Source organism: Phymastichus coffea, unplaced genomic scaffold (assembly GCF_024137745.1).
Source record: "Phymastichus coffea isolate CEN01 unplaced genomic scaffold, Cenicafe_Pcof_1.1 PCOF00068, whole genome shotgun sequence".
NCBI classification, from domain to species: Eukaryota; Metazoa; Arthropoda; class Insecta; order Hymenoptera; family Eulophidae; genus Phymastichus; species Phymastichus coffea.
In genome coordinates, this window is record NW_026706879.1 from 1,282,578 (window position 1) to 1,303,673 (window position 21,096).

At 31.8% G+C, this 21,096-nt stretch overlaps 2 protein-coding genes across 2 annotated transcripts; both read right to left on the reverse strand.

Annotated features, from left to right (window-relative positions):
* Positions 1-2,581: 2,581 nt before the first annotated feature.
* Positions 2,582-7,130, reverse strand: LOC131667584 (probable serine/threonine-protein kinase DDB_G0282963). The gene is given in 4 exon segments (XM_058941083.1): positions 2,582-3,739; positions 3,819-4,147; positions 4,150-6,373; positions 7,116-7,130. Coding segments are annotated over 4 exon segments (3,726 nt in total).
* A 4,128-nt stretch (positions 7,131-11,258) lies between these two features.
* LOC131667585 (uncharacterized) lies at positions 11,259-18,009 on the reverse strand. Its single transcript, XM_058941084.1, has 2 exons — positions 17,980-18,009; positions 11,259-13,484 (listed from the first exon to the last, which is right to left on the reverse strand). The coding sequence occupies exons 1-2, from the start codon at positions 18,007-18,009 to the stop codon at positions 11,259-11,261; spliced, it is 2,256 nt and encodes a 751-aa protein (XP_058797067.1).
* Between the last annotated feature and the right edge of the window lie 3,087 nt (positions 18,010-21,096).

Below are 21,096 nucleotides of genomic sequence, written 5' to 3' on the forward strand. Positions count from 1 at the left end.
TATTGTTATTATGTTTACTGAAATGTAATTGGGGTTGTAATTTGAATTCTTGATAGTCATTTGGAATTACTTTGAATCCTCTGTTTGGAAATTGCGACACACTTGCCCCTTTGTATTGAGGGAACTGAGCAGTACTGCTTGATGTTTGTAGCGGTAAAAGTTGTGTGGTTCTAGGACTATGAGTAACTACGAATGGTGCATTGGTTCCCAATCTTTGGTTATAATTTTTAGGTTTTGCAAAATCAAAAGTTACCCCATGACCTGGTTGAGCTTTATATTGTAGTCCGCCGGGCTCGCTACCAAAAATAATAGGAGAATTTTTGAGAGCTTGAACGTAACTTGGAACTTCTGTTTGTAACTGTAAAATTGGCAAAGCTAACTTCTTGCCATTTATGTCAATTGAGGGTGCTGTTGTAAAATGAATATTATTATAGGCATTTTGATATGGTACACCATAAGACTGTTGCTGTAGATTATGATTATGTAATGGTGCATACATTCTCGAAGGATGCGAATACTGAGATTTGTACGGTACTGCATACGTTATTGAATGAGTTGGACTAACCGTTTGAACAGGTAATTGACTCGAAGACGTGTAAGTAGGATTACCAGAACCATACTCTGCCAAGGGGGAGTACGTATTATACTGCAATGCTGGAAGATGTTTTGGTTCCGTTAAAAACGGACTTGATTTTAAGGGAATAAATTTAGGTTGATTAGAAACGTTATTATAACGAGGTGTTGTTCCCGGATTATTAACGGTGCTAAGTTGTGATTGACTCAAAGCACTTTGATCTTCATTTGAATAATAATCGGCTTGAACATCTGGAAGTTTTCGTGTTACCTCAGAATCAGATTGATAATTTTCAGAAGACAACCTAGATGAATCAAGATTGGTGCCATGAGTTCCTATATCATGTACATTACTTCGAGCTACTTTTGAGCTTGATGGTAAAAATCCACTGAAATCCTCGGTGTCAAGATTTTCCAAAGAAGTTGTATCTTCTGTTTTAAAAAAACTCGACCCTTCGAAGGAGCCTTCGTCAAAATTAAAATTTCCAAGCTGACGTTTCGGTTTCACAGCTTTTATTGGTTTAAAATCCAACAATGCAGCTGATGTATCATTTTGTGATAAAGGTACATCAGTATTAATACTCAAAGAATTAGATCCTACAGCAACCCCAAAAACCACCAATATATATCTAACCTGGAATAAAAAATGACGAATGTCAGTACTCTAAATTTGTTTATTTATTAATTTAGATTTACTCAAGTAATTATAATATGACAATAAATATATTGTTAAGTTTTAAATTCATTAAGCCTATCTATAATTTATAAATTTTTTAAAGAATTAGGTAAATTTATTTTTCTAAGTAACTATGAATGTCTCTGTTTTTATTGTTTCATTTTCACAATTATTCACATTTTATACACTTTGCACAACACGAATTTTGAGAAGGTTCTCTGATTTTAACAACAATATAGCACCACATACCAGCATCTTGTCCATCTGATAGATGTGACGGACTTCAGATTATAATTCCTACTGCGGTGAGTGAAGCTGTTCAGCGTCTTTTATAATCTGTGTTCAGCGATGCGGCAACGGAACAAATTACACTTTTCTAAAAGCGATAAAAACAACTCTAAGAAAAACCAAGCTAAATCTCTTTACTGATCACTATCTCCTCGAGTTTCTTGCACTACGTACTTTAGTATCTCGATCAAATTCTTTAAAGAAAATAAAATTTTATAGTTCGGATATTGCGCATAATTTTGTTTTTATAATAACTAAAAATTTCCGGAGATTTGAATTTTTTGTAAACATTAAATACAATTAGTTCTACGAAATGAGCTATAACATTTGTTTAATAATTATTTATATATAATCCTTGTAAAACTTATTTTCTATACAAATAATTAATTAATACGTTGTAGATCATCTGCTTTTATTCACATATACAAATAATCATAATATTACTTATTACCTTTTTCAAATATCAGACTTCAAATAAACCTAGAAACTATTTTTATCATCAAAAAAAATTTTATTGAGCTTAGTTTTCTTTATTATAATTAAAACAAAGAAATCTTAGATATTTATAATATATTTGTATTCTTTTTATCAACTTTATTTACAGAAAATGGTCTAATGACCATCTCTTATACTTATAAATTTATCAGTCGTATAATACACAATTCTATATTTAACGTTTTGCTAAGAGAATATCTCTAGTTATACGTAATAACTCTATATTTTCCAAATATCTATTCGTTTCGGCAGTAAGTTTATAGAAATTCGTGAACATATAATAAACTTTCTTAAAAAATTATTACTAACAATCCCATAAATATAATTATTCTTAAAACTAAAAAACAATTATTTCACACAACACTATTGAACTATTTTCTTTTAAACGTATAAAACAAGAAAACGAAAGACCATAACTTGGCTATTTAATAAAAAATATGAGACTATTTCAATGATCATAATGCGCTACATGAATTTTCATACCTTTTAAATATGAGTTTAAAATTTGTGGTTGGCAGATAATTTTTTACTACATTTTTTCAGATATAGTTAAGCAGTTTTAACGATTCTGCTGAACTGTATATTTGAAACTGGTTTATCGGATTTTGTTTGGAAACTTTGGAGAATATCTTGATAAGCCTGTGATTGTGTTCGTTTATTCTCTTCATCAAAATATTTATTGATTGTATCCCTATTAGCATAAAAATTTCCTTGATTTCTATCAGGAAGTTGTTTATTTTTCATTAAGAATCCTATCAAATTATGAGTTCTTTGATTATTGAAGTTGTACAAATCTCTTTCCGATGATTGAAATTCTGCAGACGATTTGAGAGGATCATTTTGTGGGAAAGATGTTGTAAATGTAGGATAGTTATTATAAGGTTGTGAGCGGCGAAAATCTAGCATACCATAATGATTTTTTTCCGAATATGGTCGCAAGGGATATCTATAATCTATAATGGAACTTGCTTGTTCTTCAGGTCGTATCGGTTTTATAGAAACTATTCCTTGTCTGGGCCTTAATCTAGAAGCTTCGTGATTGAAATTTAAGCGTGGACCATGCGTCGGTCGTTTTTTTGCTGGTTTATCATGGAATGGACTTTTAGAGATAATAGAATTGGGCTTTGGTGGTGTGAGAATTTCACTAAGTTCCAGTTTTGGTCTATGATTATGAGGATGATTATGTGGCTTAGAATGACTTTTATAATGATTTTTATAAGATTGCTCAGATGATGAATCAGGACGTTTGTAATCACTACCAGGTTTTGCTGTACGAAAACGAGTTTCCGTATGATGAGCTTCTAATACATCTTTAGGTATCTTTGAATCTCGTATGTTACTTTTTATTCGTAGCAGTTCATTTCTTAATTTTGCTAATTCCGAGTCATCAATAAGACTTATATTTACTGGTGATCGAGGATCATTGTTCCATTTATGTGTATTATAAATTGTCCGCAATGATTCTTTAAACATTTCTTCAGCATACTTTTCCAAGTCTGAGGTGAGTTTTGGTTTGCTAGCTAAATCAATTTGTGCCCCTTGCGTATTTTTATAAAAGTTACCGCCAGGAAGTAATGGTACTAAGTTCAAATTTTGATTAGAAAATTGTTCATTTGGAACAAAATTTGTATTTAATATTGATTGACTTTTCATTAAATCATAATTTGGTACAAAATTAATTGGGTTGTAGAGTGTTCTATCTGACCCCTATAAATACAAATAAAATACTTGTAACACAGTTTCAGTTATATGATAATATAAGTTTAAAAATGATATTTATGCTTACAGATGGCTCTGAAGTTGTGGGAATTTGTTTAGAAGCAATGAAACCAGTTGTTGTAAAGATTGGTATGGGTGTAGTAACGAGAGCAGCTGGAATTTGATTAATAGCAAATGTGTTGATATTTCCAATAGCATCAATATTAGGATTCCCAATCTCAACATTTTTGGATCCAAGAATAGGTAATTGCGCTTTTTGTAGTGGATTGACAAGGTTATTAACAACGTTGGTATTTGTACTAGCACCGCTAACGTTATCGATATCTACGAAACAAAAAAACATATATAGCGGAGCTGTTAGTATTAAATAAGTATGTATTAAAAGAAAATATAAAAATTACTTGGTTGAAAAACTTGAGAATTTTGTTGTGGATTCGCTATTAAAATTGAATTAGGAACAAATTGATTTTGTCCATTTATCAAACCTATACTAGTATGTAAAATTGCTGGGATCATGGTTGGTTGAACCACTGTTTTAAAATTTGCTGTTTGTTGGTTGTTTTGTGAATTCGAATTTTGATCATTACTATGAGTATTGTAACTATTTCCGGTATTTTTTTTGTAACTGTTAGTTTTATGGTTATCTCTATGATTAGAATGACGATGAATGTTTTGATCTACAGATAAGCTTGCTGAAGCCAAGAATTGACCATTGTTATTATTGTTATGTTTTTTCCTATGTCGCGAATTATCTCTGTCTGATCTAGGTTTGCTAGTTGAAGATTGCACATTTAAATATAAATTAGCTTTTTCTCTTTGTTCATTGTTGGAATAAATTGGATTTACGTTAAATATTTGCGCTTGATTTAATATCTGTTGCAAATTCGGTGCAATGGTTGATGAAGTTAAAAGACTTGGGGTAGTTGTCATGGTAAATACTGCAGGAGGAACCGTACTTTGCATGTACTGATTGAATAAAGTTTGTTGTAATTTGTTAGGCATTAAGACTGCTTGCATTGGGTTATTAAAAGAACTTTGCCCGACTATGACATCGGATATTGACGTTTTCGATGTTTTGGAGGAACTGGATTGTAATAAATTTTGATCCATGTAACTTTGAGAAGAACTCAATAGAGGTGAAGCTGTACTAAGTGAGCCATCATGTACAAAACCAGTTATCATAGCATTGGTAATATCAAATCCTTGACTGTTGTCTAAAGCTGTCGCATGGTCGAAATTAGATATAATATTGACAGGTAAAATATGAAATTTAGGTTTTTCAATTTGATTGACTTCAAAACCATTCGAATGAGCAATCTCAACATTCGGAGTAATTTGAGTCCAGCTGTTATCTTTATTATTATTATGATTATTGCTGTTGTCTTCATTATCTTCATTATATTGATCATCATCGTTAATAGTTTGTACAGGTCGTGTGTTCAAGCGGTTTCTTGACTTTGATTTTTTGCGCTTTCTTCCTTGATCATCATATGAATCGTCATATGATTCTCTATGCTCTTTCGGTAATTTTCTAGACGAGTCAAAGTTGTAAGGTTGTCTACGATTTGTTTTATGATATCTTTCTGATTTTTCTGTTTCGTCAATATAATCTTGGTTTTCATCGGATACGTCTCTTGAATCACCATAATCGTAGGCTCTACTTGTTTCTTCATGTTTAACAAATTTTTCAGGTTCCGTTTTTTCTGCCTGTACCAATTTCAACTGATTATTAGCATTTATATGAGGGCTGGAAGTGGAAACAGCCGCTTGAATAGACTGCCCATTAACTTGAACATCAATTTTATATTTACTTGGTTCAACCATAATAGGACTTTTAAATCTGTATTGTTCATATTTATCTTTGGTTGGAGAATAATTTTTAGACTTAGAAGAAACTACTGTTGCATAATTAGTTTGAGGTAAAGATGTTTTTCCAGAACGATAAGTTTTTGTTATATCTTGATCATGATTTTCTTGATATTCAACATTTTTCTTATCTTCAATTCTCCCAGTATAACCGTATTGTTCAGTTCCTTCATAGTTGTTGGCATAGTTTTGAATTCGTTTTCCTCGTTCTCTATTTTTATTTCGTAAAGATGTTTTATTATTTTCGTCGACACGATAATGATCTGATTTGACTGAAGGTCTTGTGTTTCCATAAATTGAATCATAATTAGCAACAGCGGGAGTATCATTGTTGACTTTCAGCAATTCAAATTCATCACGGTTATCATTTTTACTGTATGATCTCCGATTTTGTTCAAGCATTGGCAAGTTGAGAAATGATGTATTGTCTTTAGTGTTGTCTATTTTTAAAAGAGCCGTATCATTTTGATTTTGATACATTTGTTTTAGATTATATTTGTTTTCTTGTTTTGATTCATATGGCTTCTGTGACGATGGAATCAAAGGAACAAAGCCATTTGAATTCTCGTAGTGCACGGTAGAACTATCAAGATATTCGTTTATAGCAAACTTTTTTGTTGTCGAATATTTTGATGGTTTTTGTAAAAAATCTTCAATAATCTTTGTTGGAATTGCCACTTGATCAAGAACTGATTCGATGGAAATATTATCTATATCATCTCCCCGTATATGCTGACTGAATAAAAAAGTTATCACCTAAAATCATATTTAATTTTTACAAATTATTTTTTACCTGAAAAACTGTTACGTTACGTAAAAACAAAAGAATAAAATTTTAATATTTCGTAGCTATTTATTAAAGTAAAAATAACTGAATAATCAGTTTCGAATAATATTAGATAATGAGGCTGAGATTGTGAAATAAATAAAAAAATATCATGGAAAGTTTGAAAATGACCTAAAAGAGAAAAGCAGATTAGAAAAGTAAAATGTGAGCAAACGTGTACATTATACGAATAAGGACTGAATGTGCACAGAACCAAAACTTCATGGACTTTCTCACTAATTCACGGCCACTACTGATGCACACATACGTAAATTGAAATGTATGTTTCATAGCAATTGACAATCTAATATATTATTATTGTTATCTTAACAAAATTCCAAAAAGTTACACATAACTAATTACTTTTCATACAAGTTATTCAGAGTTGAACAACCAAATTATGAGAATTGATCATTAAACAATTGTCTGAAATTTTTCTTTGCAAGTATCAAACTTTGTTAACAACTTGAAACGTTAATCGTTATAAAACAATATTGTAACTATATATGCTTCTGTATGTAGGTAAACATCTAGAATTAGAAAAAACTTAGCACAATCATGCCTAATAATTACGATCATCGTGTGTATAAGTTTTGAAGCTCCTACATTTCATTATTTAAGTTTTGAAAAAATGTAATTTAATCTTTGAAAATAAAATTATCGTACACTTACAAAGTGAAGGATCATTGTAGCCCTTGATGAAATAAACTAAAATCTCGATTATTCCTTCATTCGCCGGGTAAAAAGTTATCACAATAATTATGCAAGCACATTGGATCCTCACAAAAAGTTCTTCACCCAATAGTTCGAGCAATGAATGAACAATAATCTGATTACTTGTGCTCACTGAAACTGCAGTACTGAAGAGGAGGCTAGTGCGTGGCGAGCCTCTGCGTGATAACTGAGCCACAAAGTGGATGCACGATTTTCTTTATACACTCTGGTAACCAAGTGAAAAATATCGTTCTAAATATTATACTATCGTCTGGGGAAGAGAGACGGAGCACGCACACATAGAAGATACTTTCATTCGCGACACGCGAGGAATAGCCGTCTTCGCAAGGCCGGATAAGTGTTGTCTGGCAGGATACACTCTATGTACGTGTATATAACAGCAGCCCGATCATTAGATATCGTGGAATTTCAACGAAATGAAAACTGCTGGAGAGAAGGAGAAGGAGGAGCCAAGAAAAAAGAAAAGAGAAGAACGGAGATTCTAGAGCTGGTATTTGCGAGTACCGCCTTACCTACTTTTCATGTCATACTCACAAGAGATGATTATACAGGACTACTTGATTTTCCCTTCGCCGCGTGTCGATGTGGGATAATTTCGACTTTCCATTTTCATTTGTCGTAAGGAAATCGTACACATGAGTCCGCTTATTAACTATCTACTCACTGCTCTCATTCACGTTGCCTACTTTTGTTAACATCCAAAGTAGAGCTTACAAGAATAATCTGAGATCAATAGCATTCGATTTTATCAACGAGGTGAATCAGTAAAACATCTTTTAATTATCTTTTAAACGTTTTAGACAGTAAGTTGTCTTTTGGAATTATTAGCTTAATAATTAGTGAAGTTGTTAAATTTTATAATAAAATAAACTTTCCTTTATAACATGATTTTTATCTAATATTGTTAGTTTAAATTCAAAATTAGATCATTCATTTTATTGTTATAACTGTACGTTATTAACTACGATAATTACATTTCAATTTCATATTTATCAAAATATAAATGTGTAATTTATTTTTAATTCAATTAGATTGATGATTTAAAATAATACACAATTTGAAACTATTTCGTCATTGAATTTCAAAATGTTTGGAATCTTTGTGTGCTATAATCAATACACATTAAAGCAAATCAAAATTTATTGGACATTACTTTTCCAATTGCTGTTTTTCTCTGCGCTCTAAAACGCCCGCATTACGCTTGCTGATCGCGCTTCGTCCATTTCCACGAGAACACGTGGAAAGGACGTTCCAAGGTGATTTACGATCTGTAATATGTGTAGGTATATTTAACGAATTTACTTTATGTTTACTCCAATTTGCACATGAATCATCTTATACAGTAAGAACTGTTTTCATTTATCAACAACATCTGTATGTACAAAGATTTCCTATATTTTGTTCTTAAATAAAAATGTACATAAAGTCTCGAACTAGAAGAATTTCAACAAATTCATCAAACATAAAAGTTCTATTAATTAACCTATAATTTGTAAAATAGTCTAAATAGTTTATATAATTTGATATTTTGAAACTGCTGGATTTTTTACTGCAAACGTAATGTAAACGATTTTAAAAATATAGTACATTTTCATAAAAATGTAAACATTTTTTCCAATAAATTACGGGATGAAACGACGCAAATGATGAAGTGTATATTATTATTCGTATCAGTATTCATTACTATTAGAATCAATAGAAAAATAATATACAATATATAGAATATAAAATATATTAAATTTGTAATGCTTAATATTTGTAATATTTGCAATATATAATGGCAGATTTCCTTACAGTAGTAGTTTTTTTTCAAATTTTATACACTTCCGTGATGTGAATTGGCTAATAAGGATTTAGAGACAAGAGTCCACAATCATTTAATATTTGCCGACACACTACAAAAAATGTCTGTATATATAAGTGAGTACATATACAGATAATATATATGTAATTATTCTATAGTGTTTCAATAGCACATAGAAATCGTTAACGACTAATTGATTTAAGCTTTGGAGATACTATCAAAACTCACTTGTAAAACCAGAGGAGAATAATCAACGCCTCATAGCTTTGCGGCCTAATGGTCTACAGTTTGCACACTTTGTCTGGCTGTATATTTATGGAAAATATAATTACTTCTAACTAGGGTATAGCATGTTGTATATATTGTTATTGAACACCCATTGCTTTTTGTTCTTGAAATTTACAGACAATAAAAATTGGAATTTGCTAAATTTTTATTGTTAGAAATTATGCAAGTAACTCCTTTACCATCTATTACTTATATGCTTGACATATCTTCATCTTCTTTTTTTACTATTTATTACGTATTTATACATTACTTTTTACAGAATTTATATTACAGTATTTACTGTACTATTACATACAGTATTATATACAGTATTATTACAGTATTTATACATTACTTTTCATGTCATACATGCCATAGCAATCAATATTTTTCATGGTTAATTATAATAATTCAAACTTAAATTTATTGCTCATATTGTCTGGATAATTTACATCTACAGATGTTTATTTTCATAATGTTCATAACAAAAAAATTCGTAAATTTGTGAGTACAAAATAATTTTTTCCATATTTTCTATCTAAAAGTTATGGACTACCGTGTGAACTCATTTTATTCATGATCACATTAGCTAACAAATCGTTATATGGAGTATTATTATTCCACAGTGTTGACGACGTTATTTAAATAAATTATATCCCTCGCAGATCGAATGGAAAGGTGAGAGGTTTTCTAAAATTGGGCTAAAATAAATTTCAATTGTACGATAATCAGAACGTGCACATGTAAGTAGGCCTAAAAGGGTGCGTCATCAAATAAAGAGAAAAGGTAAAACGTAGAGAGGAGAGTTAGGGACGTGCAAATAAAGTTCTTTCGAGTGGTGAACATTGGAGAGGAAAGGTCTCGAGTACAAGCAGCCGCGGGCGATATTCGAATAAGTTTGGAACTCAATATACATGTATCTCGAAAATAATTACATTGTTTGATAGTCAGCGTGACTATGGCAGGACCTGCTCGTCAGGCGCTAACTGGGTCCTCCAATGTACAAATCTGAGACCAAACGCTGGGGTGTAGATGGTGATGGCTTCATTTTCTTTGTATACTATTTTTATTTTTGCTTGGATTCACTTTCAACAAATAACATGTATATATATGTACGCGTATTGAAAATAGTATATATAATCTTAGCACAGCAGCAAACATGGTTAGGTTTTTAAATAACTCAAGGTGATGTATATTAATTTATTATCGATTGGTTGAATGAATAAAAATAAATAAGATAATTCATAAAAATTAAATTTTTTTTATTTTTTTTAGTTTTTAGACGGTATCATATAAAATCAATAATGAATACATAATAATATTGTTATCACTTTATCGTAATGTACATATACAAAATAGTAAATATTTAATATTTTATACTATACGTTAATGCAACATACTAATATATATTATTAATAAGGTACCTTTGTGAAGTATAAAAATTTGGCAAATCTTGTTTATCACCCGTAACTGGTTTACTTGCACAATAATGAAGATTACGTCAAATTATAAAGTTCAAATAATATATTATCTATTAAAATATAAAATATAATTATGTGGCTAGTCAGATAGTATTGCATATTCAAGTTGACAAGGTCTTACGAATAGTTAGCTATCTAAAATATAACGAATTAAATCTGAGTACATAAATAACAATAAACAAATACACATAATGAAGTTATCGTTGGGATTATTTGGCGAGCAGAGATGTACATTGATGAATTATAAAAATAATTGAACAAAATATTGATAGTTACTTTCAGAAAATAGAATTTAGTAATGAAAGAAAAAGTATAAATATACTATTCAGTTATATCTAATAAAACAAATAGAGAAAAGCCAATTAGTTTTTACGACTTTTTACAGCTGCATATCTAAAATGAGCAGCATTCATGGGACGCAAGTAATCGTTTGAGCAGATATTAGAATTATTCTTTACAGTCAATGCATCAGCAATTATCTACATATAATATTTTTGAAGCGATCACTAACTAATATCACATAGTTTTTTAATTATCAACTTTATATGACGTGTATCTAGGATCTTCAACAATTTGGACGTTTATAACTTTCTTTGATATCTTATCTTGTTGCTCAGAATAAGATGGTTGATAATAACTGCCATAATGAAGTCCAGTAAATTCTTGTTTTGCCTCACTATTTTGCTGATGTGTTTGTTGTGGTGGCGGAATGTACTCAGATGTCAAGTTATTAGCAAAATATGGATTTTGATAACCACGTTGACGTAATGAAGCCAAAGTTTCAGTGAGCTCTTTGATATCTTGAACTGGATTTGATTGAGGAGCAGATACTGAACTACTACCAAAATTACTTCCTGAATTATAATTTGCATTTAGTGGAATCTTGGAAACACTGTTGACATACTGCGTCAAATATTGGCGAAGTAACGACTTTAAGTTTATATTAGAAGTAGATTGTGATTGAATAGGCGGTGCTCCATCAACTCGAAGAATAATGACCGGAATCAATGAATTACCAGCTTGAACGAAAGTCGGCTGAGCTTTTAATATTGATGCAGGATTTTTTATATATTGTAAAATAGATGGATTGTAATTCAATAAACTGGAATAATCTGTGTTTGCATAGTTTTTAAATTCATCATTCTGATACTCATTTTTGTTTGTTGTTCTACCACTGGAAAAAACTTTAGTCAAATATTCTTGGGCCTGTGGTGTATATTTGGATAATACTTGTTTATTGAGTTGACCATCAGTCATAAATAGATTTTCACTTGATTGACTTCCTGCTGGATAAGAGTATTCTGTGGTGGGACTGTTGATATTGTTAGTTAAAGCTGGTCGATAGTTATTTGAATAAGCACTATATTTATCATACTGATTTGAAGCTGTTCTATAATTACTAACTTTAGGATGTTGTTTCAAACCAAACTGACCTTGATAATTTTGCAAATTATAAGAATTAACAGCCGCATTTTGCCGTATAGGTGTATTCATTGTTGGAGATGAAATAAATCCAGATGTAACACTCTTACTAGACTGATCTTGATCATTAGGAAACTGCACCGGTTTTTGTGAGTATATGTTATTATCTGCAGTAGGTGTGTATGTGTTGTATGAAGTAGCTCCAGGAATAATAGATTGTTGATATTTCGTTGGAAGTGGTTGATAAGATTGTGATGGACGAAAACTGCCTGCTTTTGCTAAATTGCTAATATATTCGGAATACATATTTATATAGGACGTAGGTGGAATTTCTGCTACTTTACCATCTGGGTACTTCCAAACTATTTTATGCTCGTATTTTATACCATTTTCAATAGTATATTTAGGATAACTTGCCAAGTCTTGAGGACTTACTGGAGTTTCAGAACTCAAAGGACTCGGTAGAAAATTGTAAGATGATTTTAGACTATTACCATTACCTTGAATATCTGACATATAATTTGTTACATAAGACGATGGCATTGGTCTGACATAGTTTTGAATATTTGTTGGATTTGAAAAAATTGTAGGAGTAGCTTGTTGGTCTGTTGGTTTTATCGATGTATAAGTTGTAAGTAATCTGTTATAAATATCAGAACCAGGAGTAGCACTAAAAGAACTTGCGAATTTCAGTTGCGGACGTTGAAATTGTTGATTGAATTCAGAAGATGATGTTTTATGAAGCTTAGTTCGTTGTCCAAACATTGGAAAAGGTGGATATAGTGGCAAAGGATCCCGGTTGTTCATTAGTGGAAGTGGTTCTGGTATAAATTCATATAGTGGTTTATGTGATTTTTGTATTTCTTGAGCAACGTCTGCATCGGAATTTTCTGTAATTGGCTTTTCGATCTCGGCCACTGTTTTAGGTTCAAAAGGACTAATAGATTCTTCGATACTTACACTCGTAGCCTCTTTACCTCTTGGAAAATAAAAATTATGTTTTCCCGAGAAAAGATTGTTGCGGTTGAAGCCGTAACCTAAACTATCGTCAATAGTTCTTTTAGCTTTTTCATCTGCTAAAGTATCGTTAGATATGTCATCAGTACCGTTCACAAAATCTAATAAGATGATTGGTGGTAGAATCGGAATCTGTTCATCTTTTATTGGTACAGCATCAAAGACATTGTCTAAATCAATTTCATCTTTAAGTTGCTTTCTATGATTTTTCGGTATTTCTTCATTCGCGTATTTTTCATTATTATGATTTGTTGGTGTTTTTATTTTCGTGACGGCGAGAACACATGAAGTATGTAGTAAAATGCAGCACATTACCTGAAAAATAAGACAGGCGTTAATGTTATTATTCTTTATCAAGTATAAATAAATCGTTACTGTTACTTCAAAAACTACGTTCGTTTTGAATGCTGCAGAGGAATCTATATTGCATTAGTCCTAGTTCTCTGCAGTCATGAGAAGCATGCAACCCACCTTTCCACTACTTTTGGAAAGATGTGAGAGAAGAATTTTTATATGCTTTATGATTGCACCTAGGGCTTAAAGTGGAATTCGAACTACCAAGCGTCACAGTAATAGGCATATGGAAATTTCATTTTTGAAAATTTGTACATGTTTTGGGCTTAACTCCATAACTTCTTGCACAGAGACCTGAAGATCTTAGCCATTGAGTTACTTTGGCTCCCACACATACGGTAACAAAAGTTAAAATATGATTTTGAGATTTTATATAAAATAACTCTATTTTCTAGCTAAAAAGGCCAAATAACAAATTTACTTTTTCGCATATTATTACTGACAATCTTAATTTTATGGAGCTGCAAGATCTTAATATTTTAAATCAATATTCAAAATCGTACAATATCTGTCATTTCTCACAGTTTGAAATAGTATTGCACACATATGTCATATTTTGAGTATAACATACTATAACTATCTATTAAATACCAAAAAGGAACAAAGATAATTAGTAAAATGAAATATTAATTTTATAAAAATTCGTTACTATTCGCTACTATTTGGAAGCTGTAGCTTATTTTAAGCGCAAAAACTTAGTGCGATTTTTAGTTATTTTTTCCATTAACGTCATTATGAGCCCAGATAAACATATTATTGCAATAAAAATTTTTTTTTAATTTCGATCATTTTTAATTTTGATTATTTTTTCCATAAAAGATTTCACGAAGACATAGATATTGAGTAAATTCAAATAGAATGTCGATGAAATTGTCACGCGATAATTAATGTCACTGTAGGTATCTGCCCCACGTATTTCTGTGATTCTATATGAAATTCGATCTTCGCATTAAGCAACTTTCTCAATATTATAAATCGTTGTCAGTCTTCTTTTAGTATGAGGAACTGATACAACAAATAGAAATATGACTGTTTTTTATACTAAAATTTCTTACAAGGAGTTGAGACTACTTGTACATCACGAAATCTACAAGTCAGAAACAATTTATTGCTTTAAATAATTTTTAATAACACGTAAATGCATCCTTATACGTTCCTAATAGACTGCCTAATTGTCAGTGAAAAATATTTACGGTAATAAGAGTAAAACTTAGCAGGCATAAATGGCTTATATCGTTAAACTGATTAATAATTTAAATCACGGAAGTGGAAGAAAAATTACAGAATAGAGGACTCATCAATTTTATGAATAATTTCTTTAGATTTTTGTGTTTTACCATAAAAATTATTATTAAAATTGTTGCGATAGGACGCAAATATTTCATTAATTTACATCGTGAAACTAAAAAGACGAGTATAAGATAAAAAACTCTTCAAAATGAATTAAAAAACATTAAAAAAAATTTAATTGTATAACAGTGAAATTTAATTTGATCATTAAGATGTAATCGAAAGATAACCAAAAAACCTTTGTGCCACAAAAGGGTACAGAAGCATTACTTATCCACGATAGTAACAATCAAAACCATAAATTAAACATTAAGTATTCAATTTCTTTATTTTTTAAACCCCCCCAAAAAGAGAAAGAATAAGAAATATCAATAAAAAGCGAAACGCAAAAGAAACTCCGAGGTCATAGTTTTCTCTTGGTCATAATTGAAGCGTTTCACAAAATCGCATCCGGCATTACTCAATAATCGGCCAAAAATAAAGACACTGAAAAAAAGAATGCAGCGTGATGTTAAATACACAGAGATCGATCGTTCTCCTACATACTCGTGTGAAGAGACACAGTTCTTGGCTAATCAACGACATATATATCGACATCCAACCGATGACGCACGTGCATTGAATGAAACAAGCGCGATGACGATATTATTGGAAGTCGAACTTTCACTATACACGGAGGTATTATATATATTTACGTGTATATGTATGTGTTGTGCGTAGAGCATCAGGAGCAGCGACACTTGAATTCGTGTGCGATGTTTAATCGGCGCGAATCTCCATCCGTCCCCCACCATCTATCACCTGGTCGTGCTCACGTACGTGTGTACCGTAAGCGCGCTACGTGGGACTTTCTCCGCGCGTGCAATTACGGACCGTCGATTCCAGGAAGTAATCGCGCGCGCGAGTGGCCGAAAAACAATATTCGCATTTAGCACGCCGCGTCAACGCCATTCTCCAGATAGTTATTGTCAGCTGGCTTTCTGCAGACGAACTGTTTGCCACTAAGCTCCGCTCGTCGTTATTGGTTTCGAATAATATGCTCAGTATTAAGAGGACAACTGTAAAACAACTTGTTTGCCTTTCAGGAAGCCGTTCACTTGTCATGATTTTGCTACTTTTTCGACGTGCTAAATGGCAAGTTTATTGCGCGGAGAGCATTCTTTCTCTGTGGAATAATCCAAGCTTTCACGAGATCATTATTCACTTATCGAATTTTACGATTGTATTCATGCGCGGCGAGTGCTATTACATTTTTTTATTCAATGGTAGTGATCACGTATTATTAAATAATTACGTAAAACGGTTGTTTTGCGACTTCAGGATCATACAAAAAAAATGAACTAACGGTTTAGCTGACATTCAAAACTAGATATGGTGAATGAACTGTTCACCTTCACCTTGTCACTGACATATTGCAGACACGCATAGCACATGCAACCTTCAATTCCGAAGCCAAGTCAATGAACAATTACATTACAACATGCGAACGCGTGCCGCGATAATAATCTGGCGCCCGATTAAGGCATGCATGTGTAATTTAAGAGGTTCGCTGCGTAACCGTCCGTCAAAGGCTCATGGTCTCTCATTGAATACATAATTAATCGAGTGATCCGAGCGTGAAAAGTGCATGGATTAGGGGAAAAGAGAAATGTAGATGTGTTACTAGAGAAAGAAACATTTCATTGAGAGTCAAGATTTTCATACGAAATTTGACATAGGCATTAGAATTGTTTTTCAAATTTATCGGGATGGATAATCAATAATCACTGATGTTTACGCATAAACGTAGATATCTTTCAGTTTCCGTTAGGATAGGATAAATTTTGCAGATTTACTCGACGGTCAATTAATTTTTATAAAAACTGAGCACATTACATTTCATCAGATAAAAAGCACAAATATAATTACTATAATTATAACTCTAGTTTTAAAAAGCGTTAAGATTTTATGTTGATTAGATGGCAAACCAATTATATGCTTGAGGATTTTGTGATAGATTAAAAAATAACGACAATTCTATATTTACAAAGACGATAGTGTATTAAAATAAGAGGACAACAATATTTCAAAATAGAAATCCGAAATGTATGTACGTAACGCGATTTCCCTAAAATACAATAACATGAATTGCAATTGACAGATAAGTAATGAATCCATTCGAGTCTGCCTAAGAAGCAATAAGAAAATCGGCGAATTCACAATCCTTTTCCTGAAACGGTGTTATTGATGTTACTAATAGAAACTTGTTTATATTTGTAAGCGTGAAAGTGCTGCGTCTTGACCGTTTTCCTGTACACTTGCACATCGGTTTTAATGTATCGTTTTTCCACATGTATATTCAGATGTGAAATTCTTTCCTCGTGAAAATTAAAATAATTTCAGTTTTTTATATCTTCTAGTATAAAATTTCAAGTAATAACAAAACTCATCTATAAAAATTAGAATTCATTGGCGTCATTTGAAATCACCAAAATAAATTTTGAAGTACTAGGACTGATCGTTCGAGTTTGGTACACATATTCGAATTGATATATTTACATTCTAATTAAATAAAATTTGAATATAAGAAAAAATGATCTTATAATATCTTTTCATAATAGCAATTTATTGTTAGAAATATTTTAGAAATAAATCTCTTATTTTTTTATTTTTATAACTATTGGAATCAAATTTTATGTTGAGTCACCAAGTTGAAACTTTCAATTTTCCATACTAAACGTACATCAACGATTGCGAAATAATTTATCTTAAGCGGAACAAATTGCACAAAAGGCAAACTTGCTAGAAAACAAGCAGCACTCGACAAAGCTAAATATCAGTGTAAAAACTACAACACGACACAGTTTCATAATACAGTTCAACGCAGTGGAACTTGGTACGCAAGCAAGCCGGAAAGCAACTTTTCACGAAGTAAAAAAAGAAAAGAAAGGCGATCCGCCAGCTTATGGGCAAAGCAAAAAGGAAGATAAAGCGCTTGAAGAACAAGTCGTATATACAGTCAACTTCCCGAAACCCGCGGCATCTCATTAAAACCGGAACCACCAATGCGGAAAAGTAAAAAGAAGAGGAAGAAAAAAGAAAAAAAAAATCATAGAGCTGTGTAACGGAATACCACCTATTAGGAAAGACTGTGTTATATAAGTATACGGGTGTATACAGTGCTTACCTGAAGGGCCGGCAGTATGACGAGCCTCATGTTGTCGCAGAACATGCGTGCGTGCTAACGGTACGAAAGACAGGTCGCGTGTGTGACGATCCGCGACTGATGAGGCTGCGCAGCATCCCACCTTATATGCCCTCCACTTTTGCTTCCTCGCTCGTTGCAGAAGCTACTACTTGTCAACAGTCTTTACGCTTCGGTGAAAGACTGTGGATCTGCGGAACGCACATTTTGCCCATCGAGCTCCGGATCTTCAGCTCTTGGGGAAAAGTGGACGATTGTGGTCATCACGCAGAGTCACGTTATAATTGATACGTGGATCTGGTTTCTTTCACTTTCAAGCTTTCAACTTTTGTCATTAATAATAAATGATTTTTTTATCTTTTACATTTCATCTTCTATCGTATGATGATTCATTAAACACAACTCATAAATTGAGAGATTTCTATCAATAATTTGATGCCAATACGTTTCCAAGATCGTATTGCCAAAGTAAATTTGTAAATATTCATTTCTTTGTAACAATGTCATCTTCAAATTATTTACTTCTATTGAAACAATAAGAGAAAGTGATTTTAAACTAGAATTATAATACGCTAATGTGTGCTTTTATTTCTAATTCTTCCAATAACTTTTGTATTTACTAATAATAATTTATTTTTCAAAAATAAATTTTCACACTATAGAGCTTTTGTTAAATTATTTTGAATCATTCTTATTTAATAATAAAAAAAGCACATTTAATTAAATCATAATAAGAATATAAAGCAACCAATGAAATGTAAAGTGCAAAATATGAGGATTTACCATATAAACGGCTGGTACAGTTTTTCAGATAACTATTACTGTTGCATAAAGCAAATGAAAATTTTTATTTATTTTAACTAATTCATTATGGTGAAATTTTACTGGAATACAAAAATTTTCAAATAAAGAGATTTATAAATAGTATACAAATCTATCAATTATGTATGTAATTTCTATTCTACGTATAAGAAGCATCAAATTAAATAAATAGCTCCACGAGTATTACGATAAATTACTAAATCATGATTTGAAAAAATTGTATACGACTTCAAGGTTACCCGGAACAAGATTTGCGATAATTGTGAACAAATCGGGCGTACGTAATACTCCTCATGTCCTCATTTTGAATTTTCCTCATACGCCATATCGGTCGTTTAACCAAAATGTTTATTTTCATATGAAATCGCCAGATTCATTTCAACATGTAATAAAATAATATGATTAGAACATTATGATATATTATTATTAAAAAAAAATGTTATGTAACTTTAATTTATACAATTCGAAAATTCCATAACACTGTTTGTACTATAGTTAAAATTTTGTAGATAATTATAATAAAATAAGTGATATTACGCTGCATAAAGGTAACCTTTATATATTATTTATAAGATTACTACTATAATTATTAAATATATTTCATTTTATTAGAATATTTTTATTAAAATATATATTACTTATAGGTAAAAGTAACTTATTATAAAGTGAGATATTTTAGCAGACTCATAATGATAATATATACAATTTAGGTACGCATACACAGTCCTTTATTCATATTTCCATGGAAATTCCATATTTAGTGACATGAACTACGGTTTCAAGAAATTCGAGAACTACGTCAGTTACGTAGGAAGTCAGGAACTCATTTGAATAAATTCTACGACACTGTGACGGCTAGCCATAACTTAGTTTTTTTTATATTTAATTATTAAATATGACGAACGGAGTGGGAACCTTCCTGATTTCCCACGATGAAAACGCATTCGAAATATAAACTTTGATAGTGGCCCGAGCCTGCGTACTCAAGCTTACAATCAACGCTCTATCCTGCTTTGTCCCACACGTATGTGTTGACAGGGGCCTACGATCATCGCGTATACATCGTGAAGTGTTATCACGCCGATAATGGAAGGGGACCATAAAAATGCAATCTATCTTTTTTTTTCCCACCGATTTTTAAGAAAATATCCGTAATATTAAATAGATTTTCATCAATTTTGTAAGCCATTATAATGCGCACCTTTTTGTCACCGAATAACCAATAAATAGAACAATAATGTATTTTATAATAAATCGTAAAAGGTTTGAATTTTTCTGAATGTTCATAATAGTCACTATGTATCGTCATAATTAATTAAGTTTAGTACAATTATGTATAAGTAATTATAAGCTATAGCGTTACTCTTGCTCTTAAAAGTGGCACTCCGAGAGCCATCTCTGGAGAAAAGGGCCCAAGTTAAAAAGGGACCGCCCTTTCTCTCTCTGAAAATTCACGCCCACAGACCAATAAAGAAATTCTGGATATGATTAGAAAATTTCCGACCAATACAAAATTTAGCCGTTATCGCTTCATGGGCCTGAGGAAAGGGATTTCCACCCAACCACCCACGGCTTATAAAAAGCTCTGTACAAGGCTGGAGAGGAAGTTAAGTGAAGTTAAGCTCAGTTCAGTCAGTTAAGTTAGAGGAAGTCAAGTTCAGATAGAGTAAGTGCGGAGTGAGCACCAGGAAGTCCGTAATAAGAAGTTTTTACTAGTGAGCGAGTCCCGGAGCAAGCATCAAATCACCCAACTATATTCAGAACATATAGAGAGAGAAAGAGGCCAAAGAGCAGAGAGAGAACGCAACATTAATAATAACTAAATTGATAAAATAAAAGTAAGTAAAATCTTAAACCTGGCTATCCTTTTCTTTCTTTAAGTAATCCGCCTTTCTTTTGGAAATTCATTAAGCGTGAGTCTGGTGAATTTCCATTAAAGTCCCTTAAGAACACATTAAGCGTGAGTCTGGTGTGTTCGTAATAACATTTGGTTATTACATTCCCCGTTAGCATACAGTTTTCTCAACGCAACAATATTGCTCGTCCCGGCTTGTGTGTTACACGATAGCCAAATCAGAGCAACCCTGAGTTTACGCTTGCTCCAAGCGTACCTGAGAGTGACCCCGACGTCACAACACCAACTTTAATAAACTATTAAAGTGACAATTTCAGTACAATAGTAATTACGTTTACGTAAAACTTTCATAGCAGTTAATCACTCGTGAAATAACTGAAAGTCGCGGTATTTTTATTTGTATTAATATCCGTTATTTGACA